This window comes from Leptonychotes weddellii, chromosome 5 (genome assembly GCF_054177405.1).
Source record: "Leptonychotes weddellii isolate Sample4059 chromosome 5, ASM5417740v2, whole genome shotgun sequence".
NCBI lineage: Eukaryota > Metazoa > Chordata > Mammalia > Carnivora > Phocidae > Leptonychotes > Leptonychotes weddellii.
Window position 1 is genome coordinate 76,720,109 of NC_138373.1, and position 27,403 is coordinate 76,747,511.

Below are 27,403 nucleotides of genomic sequence, written 5' to 3' on the forward strand. Positions count from 1 at the left end.
GTCCTCCCCTGGTTCCCAGGCTTGCCTTACGGCTGCCCAAAGAAGAGTGCGCCAGGGTCAGGCAGGGAAGCAAATAAATAAATCTGCTCATTCCTGACGGTGGGCAGCCACCGGTGCATTAGGTCGGGGAGGATGAATGGGGATCTCCCTGGATGATTAGCTAGGATTTCGATGGGCAGGGCCCTGTCCCTTTCTCTCCCCCTCCCCAGATGAACATTTGGACAGAGTACTTGTGTTTTGCCTCTGCCCATGGTAACCAAGTCTCCTTTTCGGTGAGGAGGAATGGGCTTCGGTAAACAGATCTATTTGTGTGACTCCTATTACTCATTTGAAGCAATGTCACTCCTTTTTCCACTGTGGTCTGTGTGTGTGAGTCAGAGAGAGCCTAAACAGGCTTCTTTGAATTGATGGCTCACTCCCAGCCTCTCTTGACCAACTGCCAACCCAGCAGGGCGTAACTTACCAACAAATCTTTTTTTTTTTTTTAAAGTCAGACTGATTCATAGAAACTCCTTTAAAACAGAGTGAAAAGAAACCGCCCATCACACACCCCAGCACACTAGCGCTGGAAACTTTTAACCTCGGGAAGCAGGTCCTTCCTCTCACCGTGGTCACATACCTCCAGAAGAGCAGACCAGACAGCCACCAGCTCCAGCTCCTCAGGACGCCTCAGGCACTTGGACCTCAGGTAGGACAGCTTCCAACGCTGTGGGGAAGCTCAGCAAACTTTCTCTTTCCTTCTCTGCTCTCCTTCTCCTGACCTAGTAGTCATCTAAGCCTTGCTTTTTCTTTTTTCTTGTGCTATTTTTCCTGTGATCCTCTGAATTGAATTCTTGAAACTTCTGGCTACAAGTGGATACCCAGACAACTTTTTCTATAAGGTTCAGGAAAATGCCTTATGACGGGGGGTTGGGAGCCTCCAGGGAAATCAGCGGGCCTGGGCTGTGATTACGTTTTGCAGGAACTGGGTTCTTGCTTGGGAGCAGGGACTTTGGAACATGCCGGGATAAGGGATTCTTTACGGAGGAAACACTGCATACCTTTGAAGGACATACGTACTTGCCAGATGTTTTCCAGGTTGTCTGTTTTGATTCACGTTGCTTCAGGATTTGAGTTGTTTCTCTTGTCGGTTGTTTGCTGGTCTTTTTTGGATGATGGATAGATAAGTGCTTTTCAGTTCACTTTTGCTGTTGCATTTACAGCTCGTTCATTCACTTCTGTATAAATGTCAGTGTTGTTTCTCCCCTCGGGGATGGGAGGAGGGGGTGGGTTTGTTTAAAGAAAACAGAGAGGTGGGGGTATCAATGGGTGTTTGAAACGAAATGTGGGAGGGTTTCATTTGGTGCAAATCAGCCTGATGTGGAACCCAGAGCTCCTTCTCTCCTTGCCAGATGTAGAGGATGGGAAGAGGCAGGAGGGAAACTGGGTTTGGAGGAAAGGATGGGTCCTGTAGGGGAGCTTCATTTGCTCCTGTTAAAAAAAATGTTGAATGGCTTTGCGCTTCCACCCCAGAAATTTTAGTGCTGAGTGAAAAGATGGCATATTAGAAATAATAAACTAATTTTTTTAGGTGCATGGAAGGAAGTGATTGTTTGGGACCATTTATCTTCTCACTCTTCCAAAATGTGGTTGTGCAAATGCAAAACCCTCTTGCTAATCAGAAAGTGAATCTGGAGAAAGGAAGAAGGGTGATTTCTATTTGCTTTTGTTTTGTTTTGTTTTAGGTTAGCATTTTGGTTGAGGTGTGGCCCATTTCGACATAAATACTGGTTTTATTTTCCTCCCCTACATAAACAAGCCGAGGAAAATGACAGGATTCAGCTTGTCTGGCGAAATTAGGCTTTTCCTTTAGAAATGCCATGCGTTGGAAGAGAAGATTTAAATGTAATCAGCCTGTGTACACTGTACAGACAGGCGCCTCGTAAAACTGCCCTGGAGGGGATGATTAACTAAGTGCAAGGGAAACTTTTCAAGATGCAGGGAACTCCCACATTTGCTTAAAATGTTTATTATTTCCAGATTACATGGCTGTGGATTAAGGGAAGCCATTATTACAGTTGGTAGTAATGGTATTCTGTGAATCCAGTATGAATCTTTTTGTAGTTCTTGTGCAAGTTTAAACTCCAGGCAATACTTAACTGGCCAGCAGACAGAAAATACTGAGAAATCTGCGCGTGTAGACCATCCTGAATTGCATTTTTTTGGTGCAGCGTTTCCCGATACACTGTAGTTCTAGAAGTGAGAAAATACACTGTTATGTTATTTCCCGAAGTTTGAGGGCAATTTTGAAAATGCTGTTCTAATTCCTGTTTTCCCTGCTGCCTCCAAGAAATGGTGAGGGAGCTCCTAAACTGCAGGAGTTTTTCTGGATTTCAGCTGTAAGTCTTTGAAAATCCTGAACTGGGAGGGCTATTTTTTTCCCCTGCTGCCTGCCCCCCCCCCCCCCCCCCCCCCCCCCCCCCCCGCAGAGGCGGATTGGATTCCACCACAGACTCTGAAGAATGGGGCGGGGGTGGAGTGCTGTCTGGAGGGAGGGCTGCAGGCCATCCGGTCTGGCGTCCTGGTCAGAGGACCCCCCAGATTTTACATTGTTTGAGGGCACTAAACTATCCTGGGAGTTGGCAGAAGGCCATCAAGGGCCAACCGAGAGTGGACTCCATCCCAGAACAGAGGCTGGCTACCTCCCAGGAGGACAGGGCACATCTCTGAGGAAAGGAAAGACATCCCTTCCACTGACCAGAAAGACTGTGACTTTCTCAACTCTTCCTGCTTCCCTCTGGAGACCAGCTTAGGCCCACCCAGTTCCCAGGGACCAGCCAGACTCTGGGGGATGTAGAGCCTCTTGGCTTGGTCCGGGGGGGTGGGGTGGGGGGCTCTGGGGGCTTTCTTTCAGTCCAGGATGCACTGGGATCAATGGAGAGAGCAGTCAGAGACCTAGAAGGCTTACAGACGAGGCAAAATCCTGTTCTGCAGACTCCTCAGAGCCTGATTGGGGAGTATATCTGAAAAATGGCCACAGAAAAGGGCACAAGGCAAATTTAGTTATGTTCTATCTTTAATTTTGTGTATCAGATTCTCAGTTTGGGAGGGATTCTCAGTTTGAAGATCAATTCATTCATTCTCCCACCATATGCAGAAGTCCTATTTTAACACCACCTTGGACAGATGGCCATTTTACATGTCCTTAAAATATCCAGAATAGGGGGGCTCCCTACCTCAGAGTGCGCCTCCATGCTTCCCTCCCCCATGCCGCCCCCACGTTGCTGGACAGCTCTGATTATTAGAAAATCTTAAATCCGGCACAATTGGCTTCTCTGTAACTTCTATACTTCGTTCCTAGTTCTGCAGTCCTGGACGCGCAGAAATTCTCTATTCCGTTTTTGTTGTTGTTCTTCCCAGTGCCCCTTAGCCTCTAAACACTTGACCCTTAATTAATACTTAATGGGTAAAGCTTGATGGATCAGTATGATTATTATTACCTAAGACTCAAAAAGAACAGGAAAACTTTTTAAAGCTTTGAAACCATATACATAGTTGGCCATACCCACGTGATCTGATTCTGAGGTATTTCATTTTCTAAATACATGAATCTGGTTTCTTCTTTAACTTACCACATGTATATACGTGGATGCCTAACACAAAAGCTGGGAGACATTTGGGGCTTTTGGATGTACATACTCGGAGGTACACACCCAGTTGCTACCCATGAGGCCATGGTTGAATCAGTCCCAAACCAGAGACACAGTCTTCTAAGTTGGCCCTGTTGGGGTGATCCCATAACTTGGCTTATAGTTCCTATAGCTCACGTTGTTACCACCTGTCATGATAACTACAGGAACAAGTTGCCAACCCGTTGTAACTCTGGACTAATTGCTGGCTTGCAAAATGGACGTCAATCCTGGAGAAGAGCTCATAATCTTCAGCCAGTGTAGATCTGAAATTTTCTGACAATAAATTTCTCCTTTCCAATCCTCTTCCTAGTTCTGCTTAGATGATCCCAAATTTCTATTCAGTAATCAAGGGAGCCCAAATATGGTTCCAATTAGTTTACTTGAATTCACAAACCTCTCCCCCACCAAAACACTCATGTCTTGAGACCACTCTTATAACCCTTCAGTCCTTGGTGACCTGACTGGGTAAAAATAATTTCTCTTAATTTAACTGGGAGATCCACTGACACTGAAGCATAAAGATAACCGTACAAACCCTTGTGAAGATTGCTGTTTCTCTCTCTTCCTTTTTAAAAATCTTTGGGTCAGCGTTTTCTTCCCTGTTTTGGATATGGGCATTTCCTTGGAACTAAAATGGACTCCTCTGCTCTTGGCGCCATTGGCTTTATGTGGATGTAGCAGCTTTTGTAGTTCCTGAGTCTGTTTCATGAGTGGGGTCGTTAAAATCGAGAACATAGGCATAGTGGTTGAAAGTGGGGGCAAGAATCTTGGGGCCGATGCGAAGTGGCTGAATAGGGAGCTGGAGGGCTGTGGTCTTGGCCTGACTCTGCCCTACGACCATGGGCAAGTCACTCGTCTTCTTGATGGAGGGAACTGAACTTGATGGTCTCCAAAGCCCCTTGTGCCTCTGAAATTCTAGCGTTCTAAGATGTTATCGTCCTGTTTTGGAAATCCCTTGGCCCATGCTAAGAGTTTAATCCATAAAAATTGGTAGAAAAGTTAAATGAGGCATCATGTTGCATTGCAGGGCATGTTACAGAGGATTAAGGGCCCAGGCAGCCTCCTCTGCTCATCCACTCAGATTCCTTAGGCCCCATCATCAGATAGCAATGAGCATTCACCCAACTCTTGGAAGACAAGGAAGAGGTTTGATTAATGAAACATCAAGGATGCCAGCCGATGAGAAGAGGCAGGCTATATAAGCCTGTTAAGACACTGACAACAGCAAGGGATTCACGAGTAACCGAACCAGGTTCAGGGAGAAACTGAGCTGGTCCTGGGAAAGGAACTCCACCCTCTTCTCTGGGAGGGAGACCCAGCAGCGGGAGGGTGTGGCGGTAAAGGTGTAGATGAGAGCGAATAGGAGGAGAGGAGGGGGAGGGGGCAAGTGCAAATGCCCGCTGTTCCCTAGGCCTGTGCTTTGAGGGAGAGAAGAGGTGAGTGAAGTGGAAAGAGAAAGACAGGGAGAAGGCCAAAGAGCAAGGGAGAAGTGTGAGGAGGATTCCACTCTCATTTCCTTCGTCTTTTTTTTTTTTTTTTTTAAAGTAGGCTCCACACCCAGTGTGGAGCCCAACCTGGGGCTGGAACTCACGACCCTGAGATCAAGACCTGAGCTGAGATCAAGAAGCGGAAGCTTACACGACTGAGCCACCCAGGCGCCCCTTATTTCCTTCCCTTCTTGTCTGGGGACCACCCACCCTCAGTGTTTCAGAACAGTCCTTAGGGCCAAATATTCTGTTCTTTGTCCCCTCAAAGCAGGGGTGGGGGGGTGGGGGGGGCATTTGTTGCTCAAGTAACAAATGTGGGTCAATACAGGCTTGGTGTCTTTTGAATTTCCATTGAATATTTATGCCAACAGGCCAGTGATCTCTCTTGGTTTTCCCTCTTTTCCGATGGGTCAGATCAGAGCTAAAAGCAAAATGAGGTCCTTGATCCTTTGGCTTCTTTCAAAGAATCAAAGACCCCTTCTTAGGGGGCTGGAGATGGGGAACTGGAGAGAGGTTTGCCCCCCTGAAACAGTTGAGTTGGGCGGGCGGGTGCGTTCCAACTTCCCTTTGCCGGATGTGGCTTTGGTGGGAAAGGGACCCGGGTGCTGTGGGCGGGGGCCAGGATGGAATGTTGGAAGCGCGTCTCAGCGCTTGCAGTGTGGGGGCCTCGCAGACCTGACTCCGCCGTTGGGCCTGCTCAGCCCTATGACAGGAAGCCGCCGCCGCCCTCCGCACCCTTTTGAGGGGCCATGCAGACCCTCTGATTAACTAGGAGCTGGTGGGAGGAACAGAGTGAAGGGGAGCTCTGGGAGGAATTCTAGAACGTCTGCCGAGCCCTGAGACAAATCTGGGAGAGAGAAGATCATGCTGCAGTGGGAGAGGCCTGGCTTGGGAGATGGGAGATGGTGGGCTTCGGTTCTGGTTCTGGTTGCGCTCTGGGGAAGGTGCATTTCTTCCTTTGTTCAGGGATCCGAGTAGAGAGCCTCGATGCCTCTACACCCCTAAAGAACCAAGCGCCCCCAAAGAGACTGCGAGCCCCTGCCGCGCACCCGGCGCCCTGGCGCGCATCCCGCTGCAGGCTGCGTGCCCCCCAGTTCCGCGGGCTCTCGCCGCCGCAGCTTTGCGGGCTGAAGCGTCTTGCCGCCACCTACTGGCCACCCGCCTAAGCGCCGCCGGGCCCGGACCACACCTTGATTTTCTTCCCAAACCCTAGTTATGGTCCTGGCAACCCCTCCCTCGAAGACATTCTGGTCGCCAGAACACTCCTCTTTTGTCAGAAGCAGAAGACAACTGCAGCTTCTGTTCTCACCCGGGGGCCATCGCCCCGTGGCCTGGCCAGCTGCGGTCTGGGGGCGTGGGCCGGCCGCCGCATCGCGGCCCGGGTCCGGATGTTGCCAGATCCACCCCCTCCTTGGATGTGAAGGAGGACAAGGGGAGATGAGAAAGAGAGAGAGAGAGAGATTACTCTCCTTGGGAGCATTTGCAAAAACAAGATTCATGCTACTTGTTTGCCTTGAGCATAGTTGCTGGCCCTCAGATTCTAGAGAAGCTTAAAGCCCATTCTGCTGGCCTGAGCCTCTCACTGTACATAAAGGAACAGAAAGACAAACCGACGACCCTATAGCCTTTGCCCTGCAGGCACCAATCCTCACACGAGCCTTCTGAGGCCTATAGATCCCAGTTAGGAAGTGCTGGAGTCAACAAATCACCTTAATGTACACTTTAACTATCTTACAATTTTAATATGCCAATTATACCTCAACAACACTGAAATTAAAAAAAAAAAAGTTGTGGCGCAGGATTTGAACCTGGCACCCATGCTCTACCACTATGTACTCTGTCTCTGTAGGAGCCACCAGCCTGAGGTAATGGGATTTTCCCAGAGTCAGCACTTACTCAGAGGCAAAATTTGTTTCAGATTTTGTTTGTCTAATAGGTGCTCCCTTTCCTTCCTTCCTTCCTCCCTCCCTCCCTTCCTCTCTCTCCCTCTTTCTCTCTTTTCTTCCTCCCTTCCATCCTTCCTTCCTCCCTCCCTCCCTCCCTCTCTCTTTCCTTCCATCCTTCCTTCCTTCCTCCTTCCCTCTCTCTCTCTTTCCTTCCATCCTTCCTCCCTTCCTTCCTCCCTTCCTCCTTCCTTTCTTTCTTTCTTCCTTTCTTTTTAATAGCATGCTTGCTCCCCCACCCTCATCCCCTGGTTCTTCATCCCTAACTATGCGAGAGTCTGTGCTCATTTACACCAGTGACAGATACACACTACTCTTCCTATAACAACCCCCATTTATTATCGATAGACCACATTTGGGAGATGGAGCTCCCTTTCCGCCAAGACCATGAAAACATAGTTATTTTCCCTGGAGCATGCAGTTACTTTTGTGGCTTGATTCCTGGTGTTTCTTCTGGTCACAACATCTGCCCTGCATGTAAAAACATCAGGCCCCAGAATGACGTGGATATAGTGAGGGACAACCTGAAATTCTTTCCTTCCACACCAAACATCAGATATCCAGAGGCAGGAGGAAATGGTCCTTTGAGATCCTTTCTCTCCCCATGTTTCCCACGGAGAAATTAACATCCCCCTCTCCCACCCCTATGTAAAAACAATATTTAGAATGGAAAGTACGCCTACATAAAACAACAATAACAATGGCCAGAAAAGCTCATCCAAGGTCTCATCCCCTCAACCTGCTTTTAATCCCAGCCTTTTCCTCCTCTGGATATATCCTCTCTGACTGCTCCCAAAAGAGAGTGTTTCCTTTTCTGCTTTGGTGTTAAATGGACATCCACTTTGCCAACCCAAACGATCCTCCACAGGACACACATCAAAACAAACCGACCAAAGCAGAATGAGACTGATGTGTAGAGAATAGAAAGGTGTTGTTGCTGCCAGTCTGCACAGGGAGAAGTGACAGGCCGCTGGGTGTCATGCTAGGGAGATGGCCAGAGATAGTGGCTGACTCCCGGAGATCATGTGACCAGGGGCAGCTTTGTCTTTCATGTTCTCTCATGCCTTGCAGGAAACACCATGTCGTTGGTCAGATGGTGTGAGACCGCTTTCTTCAAAGTTCACCAGAAAGTTTTCCAGAAAGAGATGGAGATTTCATAATCGGGAAAACACAAATCAGTGAAAAGACAGAATAGCGTCGAACAGTTGAATAAAATCAAGGCTGTGTTATGACGTGATTGAGATTTGGGGATCTTAGGTGATCTTGGCTAAGTTCTCTGGTAGCCTGAAAGTTCTGCGCAAAGGTGACCATTCCAGAAAAGGTCTGAAGAGGCCGCTTTAGATTAAGGGCAGAACTAAGATCAGGGATAGTAGTTGCCAAGAGCAGATTCTGATGCGTTGTCAGGAGGACTTCCTAATGGGAGGGTCTTGGCAAGTAGTGAGCTCCCCGTCACTGGAGGAATGTAAGCATGACTTAGGTAGTTCTGTGGTGTAGATTTGTAGTTGAGGTTCATATATTGGGGAGGAATTTTAAGGCCCCTCTTCTCAGTCCAGAGGTTCTATAACTTAAAGAGATAGAAAAGTTAAATCCGTGGACAAATTAGTGTTTAGAAATTTAAGATATTTTCCTTGCATCTACTTATTTCCTCTTAAATAAAAGGCAACAAACACATATATACCCTTGTATATTCAAATGTCAAAGTTACCCAGGAAATATTCGTATGTTTACAAAGATATTTATATAGCAATATGTAACAGAGTTTGCATATGATAAGATGCTCAATACATAGTTATAGTAATATAAATAATTTCTAAAAATTACAAAGGACTTAAGTTCATGTATGTAAGAAAAAATATTGCCTTCCTAATAACATTTATTTGCTCACTGAATGGAAGTTTACTTGGTACCTGTCATAGATAAGACTCTCCCTTCAGAAACTTAGAATCTTAGGGCTTGGGGAGCCAAATATTTCCATAAGTAGTCCTGTTACCAGGCAGGCTGCCATTAGTGGTTTTAATAAAGGGCTATGTAAGGACTCTAGCATAGTGGGGAAAATGACTACTTCTGACCTGTGTATCTGGGAAGGCTTCCTAGAGGAGGCAGAGTTTAGGCTTCCTAGAGGAGGCAGGGTTTGAGCTTCCTTGAAAAATTTTTGATAGGTAGTTCCTGGAGGAAGGACACTTAAAAGCAGGGCTTTTTCTTTGGAAACCACGTTCTCAGGATTTCCAGGGCCAGAGTAAGGTGTTTGGAGCTTCTTTCCCAGTGATGAGTGGGAGGGGGTGGTGAGGTGTTTGGAGGATTTTGAGCAGAGGAGTGACAAGGTTGGATAATGCAGTGGTGTGGAGGATATGTCAGAGAAGGAGGAGCTCAGAAGGAGGCTCACGCCAGAGGCTGATGCTGGGGTCCAGGTTAGGATCTGAACTGGGCAAGGACAATGTGAGCAGAAGTAAGGAATAGATGAGGGGTAAATAATGGAGGAAGAACTCATGACCTGACTTGCTTTGGGCAATATCATCCGAGAGGAAGGAGAGATGGGGAATTTGGCAGCTGGCCATTATTACTCCCTTCTCCCCAGAGAAGATTGGGTTATCCAAGGCGGTCAGGAAAATGACTAAACTGTCTTCTGGCTAGCCAGCGGATTCACATGCTCTCAGAAAGCTCTCTTGCACCCTCTGGTAGAGGAAGCCTCCACCGTGCCTTTGTCTGGGAGAATCTCACCCACTCTCAAATGAATCATGGACGTTTGAGCTCTGCGAGACTCCCCCTCTGCTCACACAGCCCCTGCCCTCCCCACCCTCCACCCCCGTTTCTGATTATGTTACACCCCCAGGTTCAGGCTAGTTCTTCAGTGAGTCAAGCCCAGAATTTCCACCACTTCCTTTGCTGGAGAAGTGGGTTTTTGATTGTTCTGTTCTGCTGTATTGTTCCCAATTACTGTGACTTAGACCACCCTTAAAGAACTGTATCATCCAGACTCTGGTGGCGGCCGTTCAATAAACACACTCTGCGGCAGGAAGAAGTTATCTGACCCTAGCTTAACAACCATGGATCCAAATTACGAACATCTGAACTCCCCTACTGTGTCTTTAAAAGTCAATTACCCTCAAAGTCTCTGCAGTATTAGGTACTCATCAGAAAAGGAAAGGTGTTCACAGGGGCCTGATTGATGTCTCATGGTCACAGCACCCTAAAAGCAAAGGCAAAGAAGCAATGTAAGGCAGTCTCGGAGCTATGTTCCTTTGGTTCTTTCATATTTTAGGGGAGTAGGAAGCCATAAAAGGAAGCAAGAAACCAATAAAGATTTAAGCTAATGGAGACAACTGGAGAGGACAGTTATCTCCCCCACCTCCACCCCACATGAATTAGTCCTTTACACCTCCAATCCCCAGCAATGGTAATTCTCAAGGTCATTTCTGCTAACTGTAATAATTTTCTTTTAACAAAGAACTTAATCCAAATCTAGAATGGTCAGTGGTTGTGAGGTTTGCATCGGGACTAGGAGCATAAAGAGACTGCTCCTCCTCTGTGGGCTGGGCAATTCGAGAAGAAAAGGGGAAGTTTGGTCAAGAATAAAAGATGGTGGTGGTAGAAAGGGAACCGGCTGGCTTGTGCGTCTGAAAGAAAGAACAACAGAAAAAGGATGTCAGAGAGCTGATGTGTGGCCCTAAGTCTCTTAACTTCCTTTTCTCTTAGCACTCAACTTCTCTCTAGAGTCCACATTCATGCCTCCTATACTTTTCTCAGGTTCCCACCCAGTGCAGTGATAGCCCTGGGTACCCCTGTCCCAAGAAGTCCTACTCTGCTTACAGGGATGGGTGGAGAAATGTGTTCCTGGCACCTCGCATAGAACAGTCAGTGGATGTCCTATCCTTCAAGAACACTGTGAATGGACTAGTGTTGTGGGCCTGGGTCTGAGAGCTGAAGTACCTTAAATGATTTTATGGGAGTTCCCAAGCAACCAACTGAGAAACTTTGGGACTGCCCAGTGCACCAAATGCTCTGAGGGACAGGCATTGCTCCTAAGTGTTCAGAATTGCAATGCTGTTATTTTGTACTTCCTGGTTCGAGCTGTCCAGCTGTGACTAAGGGTATGCTTTCCACTGGAGAGTGCCATCCAAAGCATTTTAGAGAGGTCTGAGGGAGAAGTCAGTTATTGTTGTAGTGAAACAAATTGCCAAGAAAGTTGTAGCAGCCAGTACTTCCAGTGATACGAACGTTCGGAAATGGTGTCTTTTCAGTGATTTTGTACGACACAAGATACACACCAGGGTAGGGAATGAGTCTCCCTGCAAGCTACGCGGCAAGTAGTGGGTGGGTGGGAGTTTCAAGAGCCTGAGACCTTCTGTTATTTATTCCCATTGTGCTCTGCTGTTCGATAGATCCCGAGACATTCACCCGCTAGGTAGCTCTCATGGTTGCCTATAAATATATCAAGATTTGCCCTTCCACGCACCTCTGGCTGAGGGTTTCTCTACTGGGCACTCTCTAGTATGGGCACCGGAAGGGGTAATCCAGGTTAGAAACTTAAGAAGATAGTTCATTCTGCTTCCAAATGCGTTGGGGAGGGCCACCGAAAACAATGGAAGCCCCTCTAAGCTGACAATGGATGACACTAACGAAACCTACGAAATTGGGGGGCAGTGAAAAGATGGAGAAGCTGTATGCATTGTGTACTAGCTCCAGCTAGCTAGCCCCTACTTCCGGCTGGATGCAGCAGCCAAAAGCAGAGGGAATTACGTGTTCCTTACAATAAGAGCCCCAGCTAACCCAAGACATTTTTGCTCCTTTCCTTGGTGGACAGATGTGGTAAAATCACAGGAATCTAAGAAGAAAGAGAGTCACCTCTTTGCTCAGTTCCCCGACCCACTCCTCCGGCCTGCACCAGGCAAGGCAATAATGATCAGGTGGGGCTTTGGTTTAGATCAGCAGTGAGATCCAGACTTGGGTCCTGCAGCAGTGGCAATGGGTCTCATTTCACAAGCAGACCAGAGCACACCTAGTTAAAATGCACCATGTTCAGGCCAGGGACCAAACACTGCTCATGTCAGGCAAAGAGAGCCTCTGCAGACAACTGGCCTGGGCTAAAGTGGCCAGGACACAACAACAGAGCACACGCAACACAGATGGGGAAATGCCAGGCCCTGAAAAACAGGGAGCACTACACAGCAGGGCACTATTAGACCTCTTGTTCATAAGGCCATTACCCTTAGATCAGGAGTGAGATCCGGAGGCTGGGGGTACAGTGGATGGGCTGAAGTGAGGTGCAGTAGGAAGATGGTACATGGAATGCAATAACGGTCAAGTCATCAAAATGGAGAGGGCGAGCAGGGATGAAAGCAATGAGACTTACTCTGGAGGGTTACATAGCAACCCAAGGAGACAGAAAGGGTTGCTGAATTCCCAACAACACGTAAGGCAGGGAACTCACAGTGTTTCCTCCACCTCATTTAAGAGGCCTCACTTGGTGTATTATACTCTGTTCTGGGCCCTTCAACCACCTCCGTCTATTAGGAGGAGGATGTTTGTCAGTTAGAAGTCAAAGGAATAAAAAAGACATTTATAGAGCCCAAAGAGTATTAAACATATGACTTGTTATGTAATATTTGTAATTCCCTACAGTCAGCCTCTTCCTTTCCCCATGAAGGGCAAGATCAGGGATCCAGTGATGGTATGAATTTTGGGGGTGTCGGGAGGACGGTCAGGGTTGAGAAGAGTGAGCTTTCTCCTTCTGATTCCTGAGGGTGTGTTCTTAGTAGTCTCCCCACTCACAGGGCAGGGATTAGGCATAATGGCAATTTCTAAGAGGACCAAAATGATTTATATACACCACGTGGTGAAGTACATAGCAGATATCCTATTACTTGTACTTAACATGGGGTAGCCTGGTGACTAACTGACTTGTTATGTTGGTAACAGCTACTCTCAGTTTCACAGGATATTAATAGTAATGCTAATAACCACAACCAAAGCAGCCCCGTTAGTATCTGCCGTGTGGTGGATGCTGCTAGTTTCACAAACATGATCCATAACTCTCGTATTTTCCTGTGTGATCGGCATTACAGCCCCCACTTTATAGAGGAGGACACTGAGAATGGAAGGACATAACTAGATGATTCTAACTCAACCTGTTTAACTCAAAAACCTCTTTTCACTGTACATTAAAGTAAAGCAGAAAATTGTGGACGTATGCGTGACCCGCGGGAAGCAAAAATGAATTTGAATGTGCAGAGAGATTATTAATAGTGGGCACGAAAGCTCCAAGCTCTCCCCTGAGGCGGCAGGATAAACTTCATGATTTTTGTCATTCACAGTGAAATTGGACAAATCCCTACAAAGTAGCCTGGGTTGGAGGGAAATGCTGGGACTGGGAAGGAAGGCAGGGGTTGTTGGAGCAGGTTGGGAAGCCACAGGCTGCCTCTCATTCCTGGCCTGCAAAGAGCAAGGCCCCTTCGTGTACATGAGAACTTTCTAGATTTTTTTTTTTTAAAGACCATTTTAGATTTTGAATACCTGATGGGGAAAGTGAGAGGAGATAAAAGGCACTTGGAGTGTTGAGACGAGCATCAGTGCTGGCCACTAAGTACCCGGGACAATAGGAAAGTGGCTCCAGCAGGCTCAAAGCTTCAATTAAATTAGGTGGAGTGAGAGAGAGAAGCGGGACAATTGCAGGATGTGCCCAGCCATCTCCTCCCTAGGTGGGGACATCCACACCTCCACCCTGGTGTGAATAACCTGCAGCTCTCTGAACGGAGCCCTCCCTCTGCAGCTGACATCAATCAGAATAGCCACTCCCATGTGCATCCTTCACACTTTCTTTATGATCAATGGGCTCCCTTCTCCTCTGCTGAGATTATGGCTGAACAGTTTGGTTTATCTATGCCCATTCTTTTTTTTTTTTTTTTTTAAAGATTTTATTTATTTATTTGACAGAGAGAGACGCAGCAAGAGAGGGAACACAAGCAGGGGGAGTGGGAGAGGGAGAAGCAGGCCTCCCGCCGAGCAGGGAGCCTGATGCGGGGCTCGATCCCAGGACTCCAGGATCATGACCTGAGCTGAGGGCAGACGCTTAACGACTGAGCCACCCAGGCGCCCCTATCTATGCCCATTCTTAATCCATATTCATTCCCAATCCTCCCACCATGTGATTTATGCATTTGCCTATCTTCTCCATGGACTCCTGAAGGATTGGACGATGTGTAAATGTCATGCACAAACAGAAGGCCCGTTCAGTGGTGTTTCAGTCTGCATAGTTCAAAAGCCCCAGAACGGACATACTGCATCAAAGAAAACACAGCATTATGCCCCAGACCAATAGCAGAGTCCCTACCATGAGGCACATACAGCCCCAAGGCTCAGGTGCAGCAATACAGATCTGAAATGTTCAATCAGTAGGTGATCAGACCATTACACTTTAATTAGGTTGTTATAATTATTGAATACCAAACAGCATTGTAATAACAGAAGTTGTGGCTCTTACATTTTACATCTCACCCGGGAGCAAATGAGTAGCCTATTCAGTCTATGGGCATTGAGTGTTAGCTGCTATTTGGCAGAAGGGATCCACTTCTATTAATGTCACGGGGCGAACAGTTTGATAGAGCCGCAGACGCTTCCCTAGTGGAAAATGGAAATTTATGGGACATTGTTGCACAGAGACCTGGAAATTACAGCTGCAAAAAGGCCTTTTAAAAGATCAAAGTCTTCTTTTGGTTCTTAAGACACAAACAAAATAAAACATGAATAGTGATAAAGTTTGTGTGTGTGTGTGTATGTGTGTGTGTTTCCGGAAACACGCTTTATTAGAGAGAGGAGTATATAAATACTTGAGAAGCAGAATTATGTTTATATTTAAGTATATGTAAATAGATGAAGAGGCACTTAGGAAACTAGATTAACAAGAGGTTTTCAGGAATTTATAATGAAATCGGGATGGTTTTTATTGAAATTCTTCCTGATTTTAGCAGATAGTCCACATGTGTGGGGAAGCTGAATCGTCTGATTGAATCTGACAGTAACCTCTCCCCCACCCCCTTATCTTCTCTTTTCTTTTCAGAACTCTTCGTTGCATCAAAAAGCCAAGATGTTGGTATTACTGGCTGGTATCTTTGTGGTCCACATCGCCACTGTCATCATGTTATTTGTCTCCACCATTGCCAATGTGAGTAATATGTTCTTTTGTTCATTCATTCACCCAGAAATTATCTGAATATTTACATCAAGTGCTACAAAAGAAGTTTGAGCCACAATCCCTGCCCCTTGGGAATATACAGTTTCGTTGTGGGAAAAAAAAAAAGCACCCACTGGCACGTCAAACACTGAAATAGCAGGAGGAGAAAAGCCGGTGTCTACCAGAGTAATCCCGCCGGGGCTGTGGGCGGCTAGAGGCTGGAGAAGACAATGAGGCTTCTCCAGTCCTTGGCAGAACCTTCTCCGGAGGTAGAGCTTGGAGGATGGGTAGATGGGCGGGGTCTCTTGGCGGAAGATGAATGGCAGAAAGAGCACAGGGATGCATTTCAGTCAGGAGTGCTAGCCAAGGTGCCCCGGTGAGAGGGAGAGGCTTTGTTCAGGGCAGCATGGGGATACCCATGTGGTGAGAGCAGAGCTTCCTTTCCTTCTGGGAACCTTGATTCGAAGGATAGAGGGGAGAGAGAAACGATGAGAGGCTTTGGTTGCCAGACTGACACATTCAAATTCTGAACTGAGAAGAGCATGTGAAGGTGGAATTGTGCCAGATTAACCTGGTTCCAGGGAGTTAACTCACTCAAGCAAAACAATGTAAAAAATATTTTTCTCTCTGAACCTTGGGCTACTCTGACCTCTAGCGGTCGTTTATAGCACCACATTTGCTTTTATTGTGCTGTTCTCAGAAAGAAAAAAGACAGCCCCTGGCACACAAAAGTCAAGGCCATCCATCACTAGACGGGCAAATGGTGGCTCCAGAATCTGATAGATCCATGTTACAGTTAAAGGACAAATGGGTTTTGAAGTTCAGATAGGAGAGTTTGGCTATCATTGGTGGATGTGGTCGCCAGGAGCAAGGCTGATTTAAGAATCCTAGCCCATGAGCCCTCCTCCAGACTGCGGGTCAGCCATTCCGGGCCCCAACCCCCAAGTCTCTCAGGGTAACAAGCCTGATAAGTGACTTCAGACAGCTTTAGTGGGTGCCAAAGTGCTGAATATCTGAATTATCAGCTCCTAATATAGGGCTTGGCATATAGTTGTTTATTGAATCAAGAGCAGGTGATCACACATCCTTGGCCCTGGCCTTCCAGCAGTGCTCATTCTAATAGGTGCTCTGCGTGGACAAGCCGGGTGTTTGTTTTCCAGAAGAATAATTGTTTTCCTTGGGCCGGGTGGGAAGGGACACTGGCACCACAGTGAGTCTTGAGGAATACATGTTGGTCACTCTTCTACTTTCAGGGGCCCCCACATCCTTCTGCTTGGATGGAAGTGACTTCTTGACACCAAGACTCATTGCTGTTTTCTTCGTTGTCGATATGTTTCGTATTTGCCTCTAGTTGAGCGTGTTTTTTTTTTTAACCCCCTCAGGGCCCTTACATGAAATGGTCTTTTTTTTTTTTTTTAAGATTTTATTTATTTATTTGAGAGAGAGAGAGAGACAGAGAGAAAGAGAGAGCAAGCATGGGCAGTGGGGAGGGGCAGAAGGACAGGGAGAAGCAGGATCCCCGCTGAGCAGAGAGCCCCCTGTGGGGCTTGATCCCAGGACCCCCAGATCATGACTTGAGCAGAAGGCAGACACTTAACCCACTGAGTCACCCAGATGCCCCTAAAATGGTCTTGATAGAGCATATGGATGGTACATACTTAAAACCGATTGCCTCATCCGATGTTTCTCTTTCTCAGAACCTCAGAATTTTAAACCACTATGATTGAATTACCTTTTTTTTTTTTTTTTTTGAGTAATGAGGAATGTGAAGCCCAGAGAAGCTATGTGATTTTTCTTCAGTCACACAATCTTCCATCTTTTCTCTTGGCACATCTGTGGCTTCAGTTTTGGTCACACCTCTTTTCCACCAAGAGGTGGGGTGCTTAGCCATATTTGGAGCTCAGTATGGAGTGTTGCCGAAGATTCGATCCGGACACAAATCTGATTTGCTATTTCTTTTCCTTTTAAAGCAGAGGGTCAGCTTTTTTTTTTTTTTTTTTTAAAGATTTTATTTATTTATTTGACAGAGAGAGACACAGCGGGAGCCAGAACACAAGCAGGGGGAGCAGGAGAGGGAGAAACAGGCTTCCCGCTGAGCAGGGAGCCCGATGCGGGGCTCGATCCCAGGACCCCGGGATCATGACCTGAGCCGAAGGCAGACGCTTAACGACTGAGCCACCCAGGCGCCCCATGAGGGTCAGCTTTTAAACAACTGTTTGTTTCCTTTTGGTTTCAGGTCTGGGTGGTTTCGGATATTACCAAAGCATCAGTTGGTCTTTGGAAAAACTGTACCAGCGGCGGCTGTGATAACATCCTGTCATATGCCAGTGAAGGTATGTCTTAGAGGGCTGAGCTTGGTGGGGCGATTCCGGTGGTCAGGGAGGCGTGCAGCCTGCCGGGGACTGCTTAGCCCAATACCCTTGTTCTCCTCCTCCTGTGTCCACAGACGCCCTCAAGGCGGTGCAGGCCTTCATGATCCTTTCCATCATCTTCTCCGTCATCTCCCTCGTGGTCTTCGTGTTCCAGCTCTTCACCATGGAGAAAGGAAACCGCTTCTTCCTCTCGGGGGCCACCATGCTCGTGTGCTGTGAGTATCATAGGGGTGGGCTCCGGTTTATGGCCAGAAAAGCTTTTAGGGCGGCCTTACTGTGGGTGCTCCTGGCAGTTTGGACAGATGAGCACATGGCACGTGGACAATTTTCTCCTCTGCTCTTCTGTTCTCTTTTTGAGAACCCCTGCGGGTGCTTGGCATAAGTACCGTCATCTGCTTTAAACAGACTGCCATGTTTAAACCTAGTGCTCCTGGGGTGGGGTGGCGGGGGTGGGTGGCCACCAAGTGGCCAGGCCATGCCCACTGTAAGCACTTGCACACATGACACTTGAAGGCAGGACGGTGGGCGTCCTTAGACGAAGCCACTGCCACGGTGCATGCCAGTCATGCTGTTCTCTTTATTCTGCCGTTCTCCCCCAACACACACAATTGGGTGCAAGTCTGTGTTCTTTTGCATCCTGGGCAGCCTGCCTGCATATGCTGGGGTCCAGAAGGAAAAGCTGGGTGGTGGACGGGAAGTTCTGTGTTTTACTTCACACTTGTAGCTACACAAACCAGTGTGGGTGTGAGAGCCCAAACACCTCCAGTTTATCAGCACAACCATCAAGGTTGGTTGGTTCAGGGCAAATCAACAGAACTATCGTATGGGGCTAAACAGCCAGATTTGAAATAGGATCTTTTAAAAGTTATACAGTTTTTTTCTTGGTTTTAATATAAAAAACCCGGAAAATGAGACTTTTTCTTCGTCCCCCTTGCAGGGTTGTGCATTATGGTTGGGGTGTCCATCTATACTCATCATTATGCTGGTGGTTATGGAACCAACTACTCGACCAGTCACCATGGCTACTCCTTCATCCTCACCTGGATCTGCTTCTGCTTTAGCTTCATCATTGGAGTGCTCTATCTAGTCCTGAGAAAGAAATAAGGCCGAACAAATTCACGGGGATCCGGGGGGTGGGGAGAAGGAAGCCGTTGAATCTGGGAGGGAAGTGGGAGATACTGTGCAGGAAAAACCGAGAGAGGGGAGGGGGGCGGGGAGGGGAAGTAGGGTGGGAGAGGCTGAAATCCAAACCATTCCCAAGGAGGTTCTCTGCCGGTGAGCCCCTGCCCTTGGGAGAAAGTAGTTGGCTAGCGCTCCGCTGCTCCCCGGATGCAGCCGGAGAGCCTCTCTCCAGCCACCAGACTTGGCCTTCAGCTGTTCTCAGTTACACACGCTGCCTGGGGCCCCATCTACTGTCACACCATGGGCTTCACTCCTGAGGCTGAATTCTGGGTCTCGTGCTGCCGTCCTCAGACAGATTGCATCAAGTTAAAATAGCGGTACAAGTTCCAGCAAGAGCAGATCTTGTTTTTGTGTTGAATATGCTAAGCCTGGAAACCATCGTGCCTTTCTGACCCAAAGCAAAACATCACATTCCGGTCTGAAGGGCCCATACGAGGGCTTTGGCCAGTGAGCCATTATCCCTCTTTAGAACAGATATTTAACTCTGTGGAACTCAGTGGTATTTGTGACGAAATGGGAGAAAGACATATAGTCCTAAGGCCAAATTGGTGGGTGAGTTAAACCAGGAAAGAGAACTTTTCACAGTGGAAGGCCTGGGGGATGATCAGAACCCAGACCGGACCTCACACAGCTGTCCCTCCCAGAGACCTCTTGCTATGGACTTTGCTAGGCCTCTCGCTTAAAGCCAAAGCAGCTCTTTTGGCATTTCTGTAAAGCCACTAATGACCAATTCCGTGGTGAAAGCACCACACAAATTATGGGACCAAGGGGCAATCTGGTGGCAGTCCTACAGTAGGGTTATGTTTTTAGGATCCCCCTGTCCATGCAGTCAGTGTTTCTTTTGAACACATACTGGGGAAAGAGATGGACATGGTTCCTTGTAACATGATTTATTACTCTCCCTCTAAATTATAACTTTTGAGGACGTTTTGTCTAATTATCTGCGTTGGGGATCAGGACTCCTAGGCTCAGTGGTAGCTCTCTCTCTGACATGGGCTGGAGCCATTGCCTTTCCCACAGGTGAGGCAGGGCAATTCTGGAAGCTTAGTAAAACATAAACTAAAACCAAATAGATCCTTGGGTGAAAGGTGCTATATAATCGGAAAGTATTAAGCACACTAGATTTCGGTCATGATTAGAACAGAGTGCCTGCCTTCCCGGGAAAATTAGAAAATTCCCACGAGACAAATAAAAACATAGGTGTTGGGTGGATATTTTCTTTAAGAGAAAAAATAAAAAGCAAAAACTCTCGTGGTACCCAGTCATTTGGCGATTGGGCTGTCTGTTGCCATAGGAGCATTTCTATAGGACTTAGTAGCAGTATGTTATTCCTGGGTAAGCAGGCATGGCTCTGGCCTGGAGCAGCTGAGCCATCTCAGATTCTGTTGAAAGGGGTTGTTTTGGGAAGAAATTTCCTTTATTACCTGAGAAGAAGATCTACCCCAGGGGGGGATCTGAGACATCTTGCCTACTTTCCTTCTCCCAGCTCTCTCCTTATTCCATTTCTTACATAATTTTCCTTTCTGGGGGTTGTCATGCCATGATTGCTGGTATTTATGTAAAAGGACTATGACTAAGTGTATTGCTCTATGTTCATTCTGGTTAAGGGAATATTGAGGGCAGGCCACCAGATTACCTGGGCTGGGGGGAGAGAGATGGCAAGCAAAAACTGTGGGATGATGAACTTTTTAATTATGATTTAATTATCACATGATTATAGAAGGCTGTCTTATGTGCAGAAGCATACTTACATATCAGATATACCCAAAAGAGATACTCGCATTATGTTGAAAAGTCAAACTATGACTGGAGTGAACCATGTATTCCCTTGTCTTTTACTTTATTTCTGTGACATTTATGTCTCATGTAATTTGCATTACATTGGTGGGTTGTTCTAGTACTGTATTTGGCTTCTTTAATAGATTGATATTTCATATACTATAATTGTAAATATTTTGATACAAATGTTTATAACTCTAGGGATATAAAAATAGATTCTGACTCCCTTCACCGTGTGAATGTTTTCTTCCTAAAAAATGCAGGACAGTAGGGATAATAGTGACATTTATACCTAATGAAGTTGTCAATCAGTGTGATTTGAACAACTTGGCATTTATTTGAGACATTAAACTACTTTCTGGTGATACATTAGGCATTCTACAATAATTCTTTTAGGCAAATGAACGTTATTAGATATAGTTTTATCTTACATTAATTAAACCTCTAAAGCAAAAAATTAGAACTTCATAAGCTAATGCATCAGGGAGATGTTATGGTCTTGAATCAGAATGACTTATGACATTAAGAAATCAGATACTTGTAAAGTTTCTTTGAAATAGCCAATTCCTCTAATGTGTCTTCAAAATATAAAGCAATTCACAAAGGTATGCATCAAATACATACCTTTGCAGAAACTTATTCATTGCATAAACTGGGCATATCTGTAAGGGGCAGATGAGAAAAGGAAAGCTTTACTGCTTTCTGTGAGCAGTAAGGACTGGAATTAACAGTGGAAAAGCAAAGTAGATACTTTGTACTCTAGCATTGTGTCAACACTAATATCATACAAATGGTTTTGATGTGGATTTGGTGCTCTGTCAGTCCCCTGTGGTTTTGGATGAAGTAACTGCACAGAGTAATACACAAAAAATATACAATGGAACCTGAAAATAAAACTCTAACATATTTTAAAGTCAATTAATTAAATTGCATTGATTACTGATACCCTCTCAGAGACCTATGTAATTTCTTAGATCACTTCTGGGATACTGTCATAAGAGGCTACCTCTTTCCTTTAGTTCTTCTCCCTGGGATTCATTCCCCCATGTCATTTGCCCGGTCATGGGTCAGACCTCCAGAGCATCCTTTCTTCCTTTCCTTCTATAGATCTTTAATCAGAATCTCCAATAAGCTCTCAGAAGTACTCAAAGTTTCTCTTTTGCCAAGATGAAATTTTCTATCTCAAAGACCTGGATGGTGAATGGGGGTGTATTACTCAGGATTCTCCAGAGAAACAGAACCAATAGGATGTGTAAATTACATATAGAAAGACATTTATTTTTAAAAAATTGGCTCACATGATTATGGAGGCAGGCAGGTTCAAAATCTGCAGGGAGAACAGGGCTGGCAGGCTGGTGCCCAGGGCAGAGCCGTTGCTGCTGTTCAAGTCCAAAGAATGTCTGCTGGCAGAATTGTCCCTTGTTTGGGGGGAGGAGGTGGCCAGTCTTTTGTTTTATTCAACTGATTGAATGAAGCCCACACACATTACAGAGGACAATCTGCTTTACTCGAAGTCCACTGATTTAAATGTTAATCTCATCGAAAACACCCTCACAGAAATATCCAGAATAATGTTTGGCCACCTGTCTGGGCACCATAGCCCAGCCAACATGACAAATGAAATTAATCATCATGGGGGAAACATTCTAATTAAGAATAAGGCACCAGGTTACCAAACATTTTCAGAAATAATTTAAAAGAAGCTTAAACAGTGGAAATCTTTATGTTTACAGTTGATACTTGGAGAAATAGACATGGGGGTTAACTTGAAAGATAATCTTGGATATCCTATGAAAAGACAGGAAGTTGTTAGCGTCCCTTTTATAGGGGAGCTTAATAAATATTTGTCAGATTCAATGTCTTAGGTAGGTTCAAGTTGAATTAAAGTGGTTAAGAAAATACTCTTAGGTGAAACTGGTCCAAATTTATGAATATAGGAAAGATGAGCTGCAGAGCTCTCCATTACCACTTAGGAATGGTTAATAGACAGCTACACCACTCTGTGTTGGACTCAGCCATTATAATCCCTGGGCAAAACCCCATTAGCTTTGAGGCACAGAAGAATATTTCAGTAGGGCCTTGAAAGAAGGCATATGAAAACTAAGAGGATATTGTGCAAGACTCCACCCTTAAAAAGAGAAGCTCTCTCTTATGTTGACTAAGAAATAGTCAGAATATGGGGCACCTGGGTGACTCAGTTGTTAAGTATCTGCCTTTGGCTCAGGTCATGATCCCAGAGTGCTGGGATCGAGTCCCATGTCAGGCTCCCTGCTCAGCGGGAAGCCTGCTTCTCCCTCTCCCACTCCCCCTGCTTGTGTTCCCTCTCTCGCTGTCTTTCTCTGTCAAATAAATAAAATCTTAAAAAAAAAAAAAGAAATAGTCAGAATATACCAAAATACAGATAAAATTCCCTAGCAAAAAATGTGTACGTGAGTTTAGAAAAAGACTAGATTTTAGGGAATAGAAAGGAATGGGGTAGAGTGGTAGGAAGCAGGATGAAAAGAGGAAAACTTGCTGGACATTTTGGAGTAGATTCTGAAGAGGGTTGATTCATTTTAAAGAGGTATTGCAGTCCAGCAGAGCAGGCAGCAGGTAGAGAAGGATGTACACTGATTAGGTGGAGCCCAAGGAAAGGAGTGTTTTGGAGTTCTACCTAGTCTTGTTTCTGAAAGGGAGACATGTGGGGCCTCCTCATGGGGCAGGAGGGTGACCATTAAAACTTGCATTGATAAACCACTGGGTGCTAGGTGCTGCACCTAGGGGCTAGGGAATGAAAGATCAAGCAGACATGTTTCCTTTCTTCATCTAATTTATAGTCTAGCCTGGGAGTAAGACTCATACCCAGAGAAAATGGAAGAAGACCCTCTGGGAACACAGAGGAGATGGGAGCACTGGCACTTGTGGGAGGGTAGAAGATTTTCAGGTCTTCATCCCTTCCTCATGGTCCTTATCCCACCCCATGAGCAATTAGCTGACAACTCTTATGGATTTTACCTCTGCTGCTTCTCTTACCTACCCAAATCTCCCTGCCTGAAAGGCCATTCCTTTGTTCCAGGCTCTCATTGCCTTCCATCTGAGTAACTGCAGGTGAGAAACATCCCAGTGTCCTCCATGTCTTCACCTACTCTCTCCAACCTCTCCTTTCTGCTGGTGTCAGGATGGGTGCTGATGGATGCTTCTCCGTCACTGCCAGCGAGTCAATCCAGGGCCAGGAGGACCAGAATTCCCATGTAGGATGCCAGTGTGTATGGGAGGTTCATACTCAATCATCTGGTTAACTGATGATGATCAACAAGGGCTATAGAGTGAGTCCCAAATAAAGAATGACCGTCTTCATATGGCAAATGAAGGACTTTATTATATTAAGAGATAAACTGAACAAGGGGTGGGGGGTGGGGAAACAAGAACAAACCATTGAATCCTTCCCAGTATAGGAATGGGTCAGGTTCCAAAAGCTCTTTTCCTAAGTTGGTTGTTGGTTAAACGCAGAGCATATTTTTCCATAGACTCATTTCAGAATTATTTTGCTTATGATGTGGGCTAAAAGACTTTTGTAATCTAGCTTGGAAATAAATTTAATAATTATTGAACTATTATTATTTTTGATGGGAATGAGTTAGTTTAAATTCTGAAAGCTAGACCCCTCTGTTACCCTTCTAAACCTTTCATGGTAAGAGGAGTGTATCTGATGGAGAATGGAATGGAGAGTAGATATATGGGTCCATATTCAGAAGACAAGGCAACCTGTGGGCCAGGGAATCCCTTTACCGTGGCATGTTCAGAGTTTGCCATTGAGTATAGAAGAACATGGTGTTTAGAATGACTCTGTTTGGCTGTAAACATACATAGTATGTAGTTTTTTAAATTGGGTGTTAAGCTGGAATGGCTTGCTCCATTCTCTTGGTCTCATGCCTCAAAATCAATCTTAATTTTCTCACTTATGTTATCATATCAATGACTTCAATCCAGTCTATCCAGGGACTTTAAAATGATTCAACTCCTTAGTATAGTAGTCAACATGCTTTCGGGCATTATGAAATCTTACTATTTTAGTCTGATTTTACAACTTCTCCTCCCTGTTACAAAATGCTGACATAGGGCATATATATTTACAAGTTTTAAGGTGAGTCAAGATCCAACCTGCTTTGAGTATTTGGGTACAATTTTGCAATTGCTCTTGAGGTAACTAGGCATTGCAAAATCAAGTTTGAGCATTATAGTACAGGATTTATGAGGGAAGTAGATTATACTAATTAATCTGACATTTAGTCATCTTGTTTTTAAAAAAGAATCTTTCTGGCAGTAATGTTTAAATCCAGATTTCTTTCCACAAGCTAAATTACCAACTTCACTTCTATATGGCATACTTGCACTGACTGCTAATTTCTTTCTCTAGAGTAATTCACATTCTTTACCTCTCATTGTATTTAATACTTGTCAGAGCTCCGGGAAGGACAGATAAAAGGTAAATGCAGACAGCTCTTAAATGTTCAATTTAAGTTCATTTCAGCTACGCATTCCCATGACCTTCCCCTGGACATCCCAATTCCAAGAGTTGCTCTTCCTGACTTGGAGGAAGGAGCTCTCCTTTCTGTGGCTAATGCCCACCACCACCATTTTGTGAATTTCATACTCTTTTATTTCCTCAGGGATGCTTTATAGATACCTCCTCTCTCCTTGTATCTCCAACTTCTCTCTCTACTGGAAATTTTCTTTTGTGGGTAAAATACGTGTAAATTTATCCCATTGTAAGTAAAACAAAACAAAACAAAACACTTTTTCCTATCTTGATACTTTACCTCTTGCTCTCTCTTCACAGGCGTGCTTATTGAAAGTGTGGCTTATTGTCTATGTCTCCACTGGGCCCCAACTTGACATTTGTGGGGCCTCAGGCAAGAGCACAAATGGAGGGCTGCACACTACATGTCTAAATATTTAAAACTTATATTATCAAGTTAACGAGCTGCTAAATAAATGTATCCTATTGTTCCACCTTGATGAATCCTGACCACCTAGAAGGTCAGGATCAAATTTAGAATTCTCAGAATCCTTGCAGTTCTGGGGTAGAGCATGGTTTTGTAGGGGAGGGTTGGTACTAGACCTCTCATTCATAGCCTGCTTTCCTTGCTGTTCACTTCTGGTTCCATCCCTCATCATGAGGGACCCAGGGTGCATACATGGAGATCCCAGTCCACATATCTAAGACCAGTCCTCATTCCTTCCCTATACTGCAAATGGCTGCAACTCAGCCATTTCACCTTAGGAGTGTGCACACTTGTGACATGTTTTGAGCTCTGAATAGATTGGACTAGGCCCAGGGGAGGGAGGTCTAAAAGTGAGCATGGGGACTTTGGCAGGGAATTTGGGGTCCTGGGTAATCAGAATAGAATCCTGAAGGAGAGTGTGGCCTCCAGTAGGTATGTTCCTTGGCCTCAAGCCCAAGGACTTTTAGTCAATGGGAGGGTGTAGTTGGAGGAGGGTCAGAGCTGAGCCTTGAAGCCACAGGCCCAGTGAAGGCCCCCTCACCTGGTCTCTAAGGGCACTGGCCTATCATTTTACTTCTCACCCCTTCTTTCATGGCCGATTCAAGCCAATCTAATTCTACCCTCACCAGTTTGCTGCTCTTCTTCAGTATCTTTAGATTCCATAGCACAGTAAATACTCTTAATCTGTATCTTCTTCTTCCTCTCCTCCTCCTTCTTTTCTTGACCCTCTAGTCATTTTATCTCTGTGTTCTGCACGATGACTTAATTAAAACTCATATAATCAATCACCACTTATCTTGTAATGAATCTAAAATTTGCAGCTTGATTCAGACCAATTTTCTGGATCCAGGCCCATAAAAACTACAAATTCAACTGAACCCATTAGGTCCTGCCCCTTACTTTGTATTCCCAGTCTCAGAAAATAACCACCTATCACTTAGATGCACAGGTCAGAAACCCAAGTGTCATTCACGATTCCTCCTACTTCATTCTTCACATCTAATTAGTAACTGTATCTTGTTGATCTAACTCTTAAATATTTCTAGACTTTTCCCCTACATTTCCATCCCCTTTGCTGTGATACCATTTTAGACCTTTAATAGCATTTTAAAAAAAATAGCTGAATAGTATCTTAAAAATTCACTGCTATAACTCATTTTCCACTCTGTTGCAAAAATGATTGTCCTAAAATGCAAATATGATCATGTCCTTCCCCTGCTTTTAATCCTTCATTGGAACCTTCATGTTGTTCATGATAAAATTCAGAGTCCTAAACCTGTCTATTGCAAACTTTTCTCCCCATGCCATTCTATCCTTGAGTAGAAACATACTACTTATACCATGCTTTTGGAAGTGTTTCCCACACACTATTTCTTTTCCCTGAAGATCTTTCCTTCTTCTGGTATCTGGCTACCCCCTTCTGATTCCTCAAGACTCAGCACATTCCTCATCCCTGAAAAGGTATGACTACCCTAGGTCCTACTGGGATGCCTTCCATCAGTGCTTACATAACACTATGTGCATGTTCCATCAGAGTATTTTTCACAAGATATTTTAATTGTGTCTTTAACTGAATGGCACCATCATTAGACTGAGCTCCAATGGGGCAGGGAACTCATCTTTCATATTCTTTCCTTCAGCGTTTAGCATTATGCCTGGCAATTAACAGATGTTCAATATAATTGTGTGAGAAGTGCCAGGGAAGGTGCTGGGGATATCACGATGGGTGACAGAGCCCATCCCCTGAAGTGCTTACTGACTAGAAGGTAATGTCAATTACCAATGCAGGTGAGGTGTTGCTGATGCAGGAGGGAGGA

At 45.4% G+C, this 27,403-nt stretch overlaps 1 protein-coding gene across 1 annotated transcript; it reads left to right on the top strand.

Moving 5' to 3' along the window:
* Window positions 1-515: 515 nt before the first annotated feature.
* Window positions 516-20,832, top strand: EMP1 (epithelial membrane protein 1). The gene is made up of 5 exons (XM_006748498.3): window positions 516-688; window positions 15,155-15,259; window positions 17,505-17,601; window positions 17,715-17,855; window positions 18,578-20,832. The coding sequence occupies exons 2-5, from the start codon at window positions 15,182-15,184 to the stop codon at window positions 18,742-18,744; spliced, it is 483 nt and encodes a 160-aa protein (XP_006748561.1). The 5' UTR covers window positions 516-688; window positions 15,155-15,181; the 3' UTR covers window positions 18,745-20,832.
* The last annotated feature ends 6,571 nt before the right edge of the window (window positions 20,833-27,403 follow it).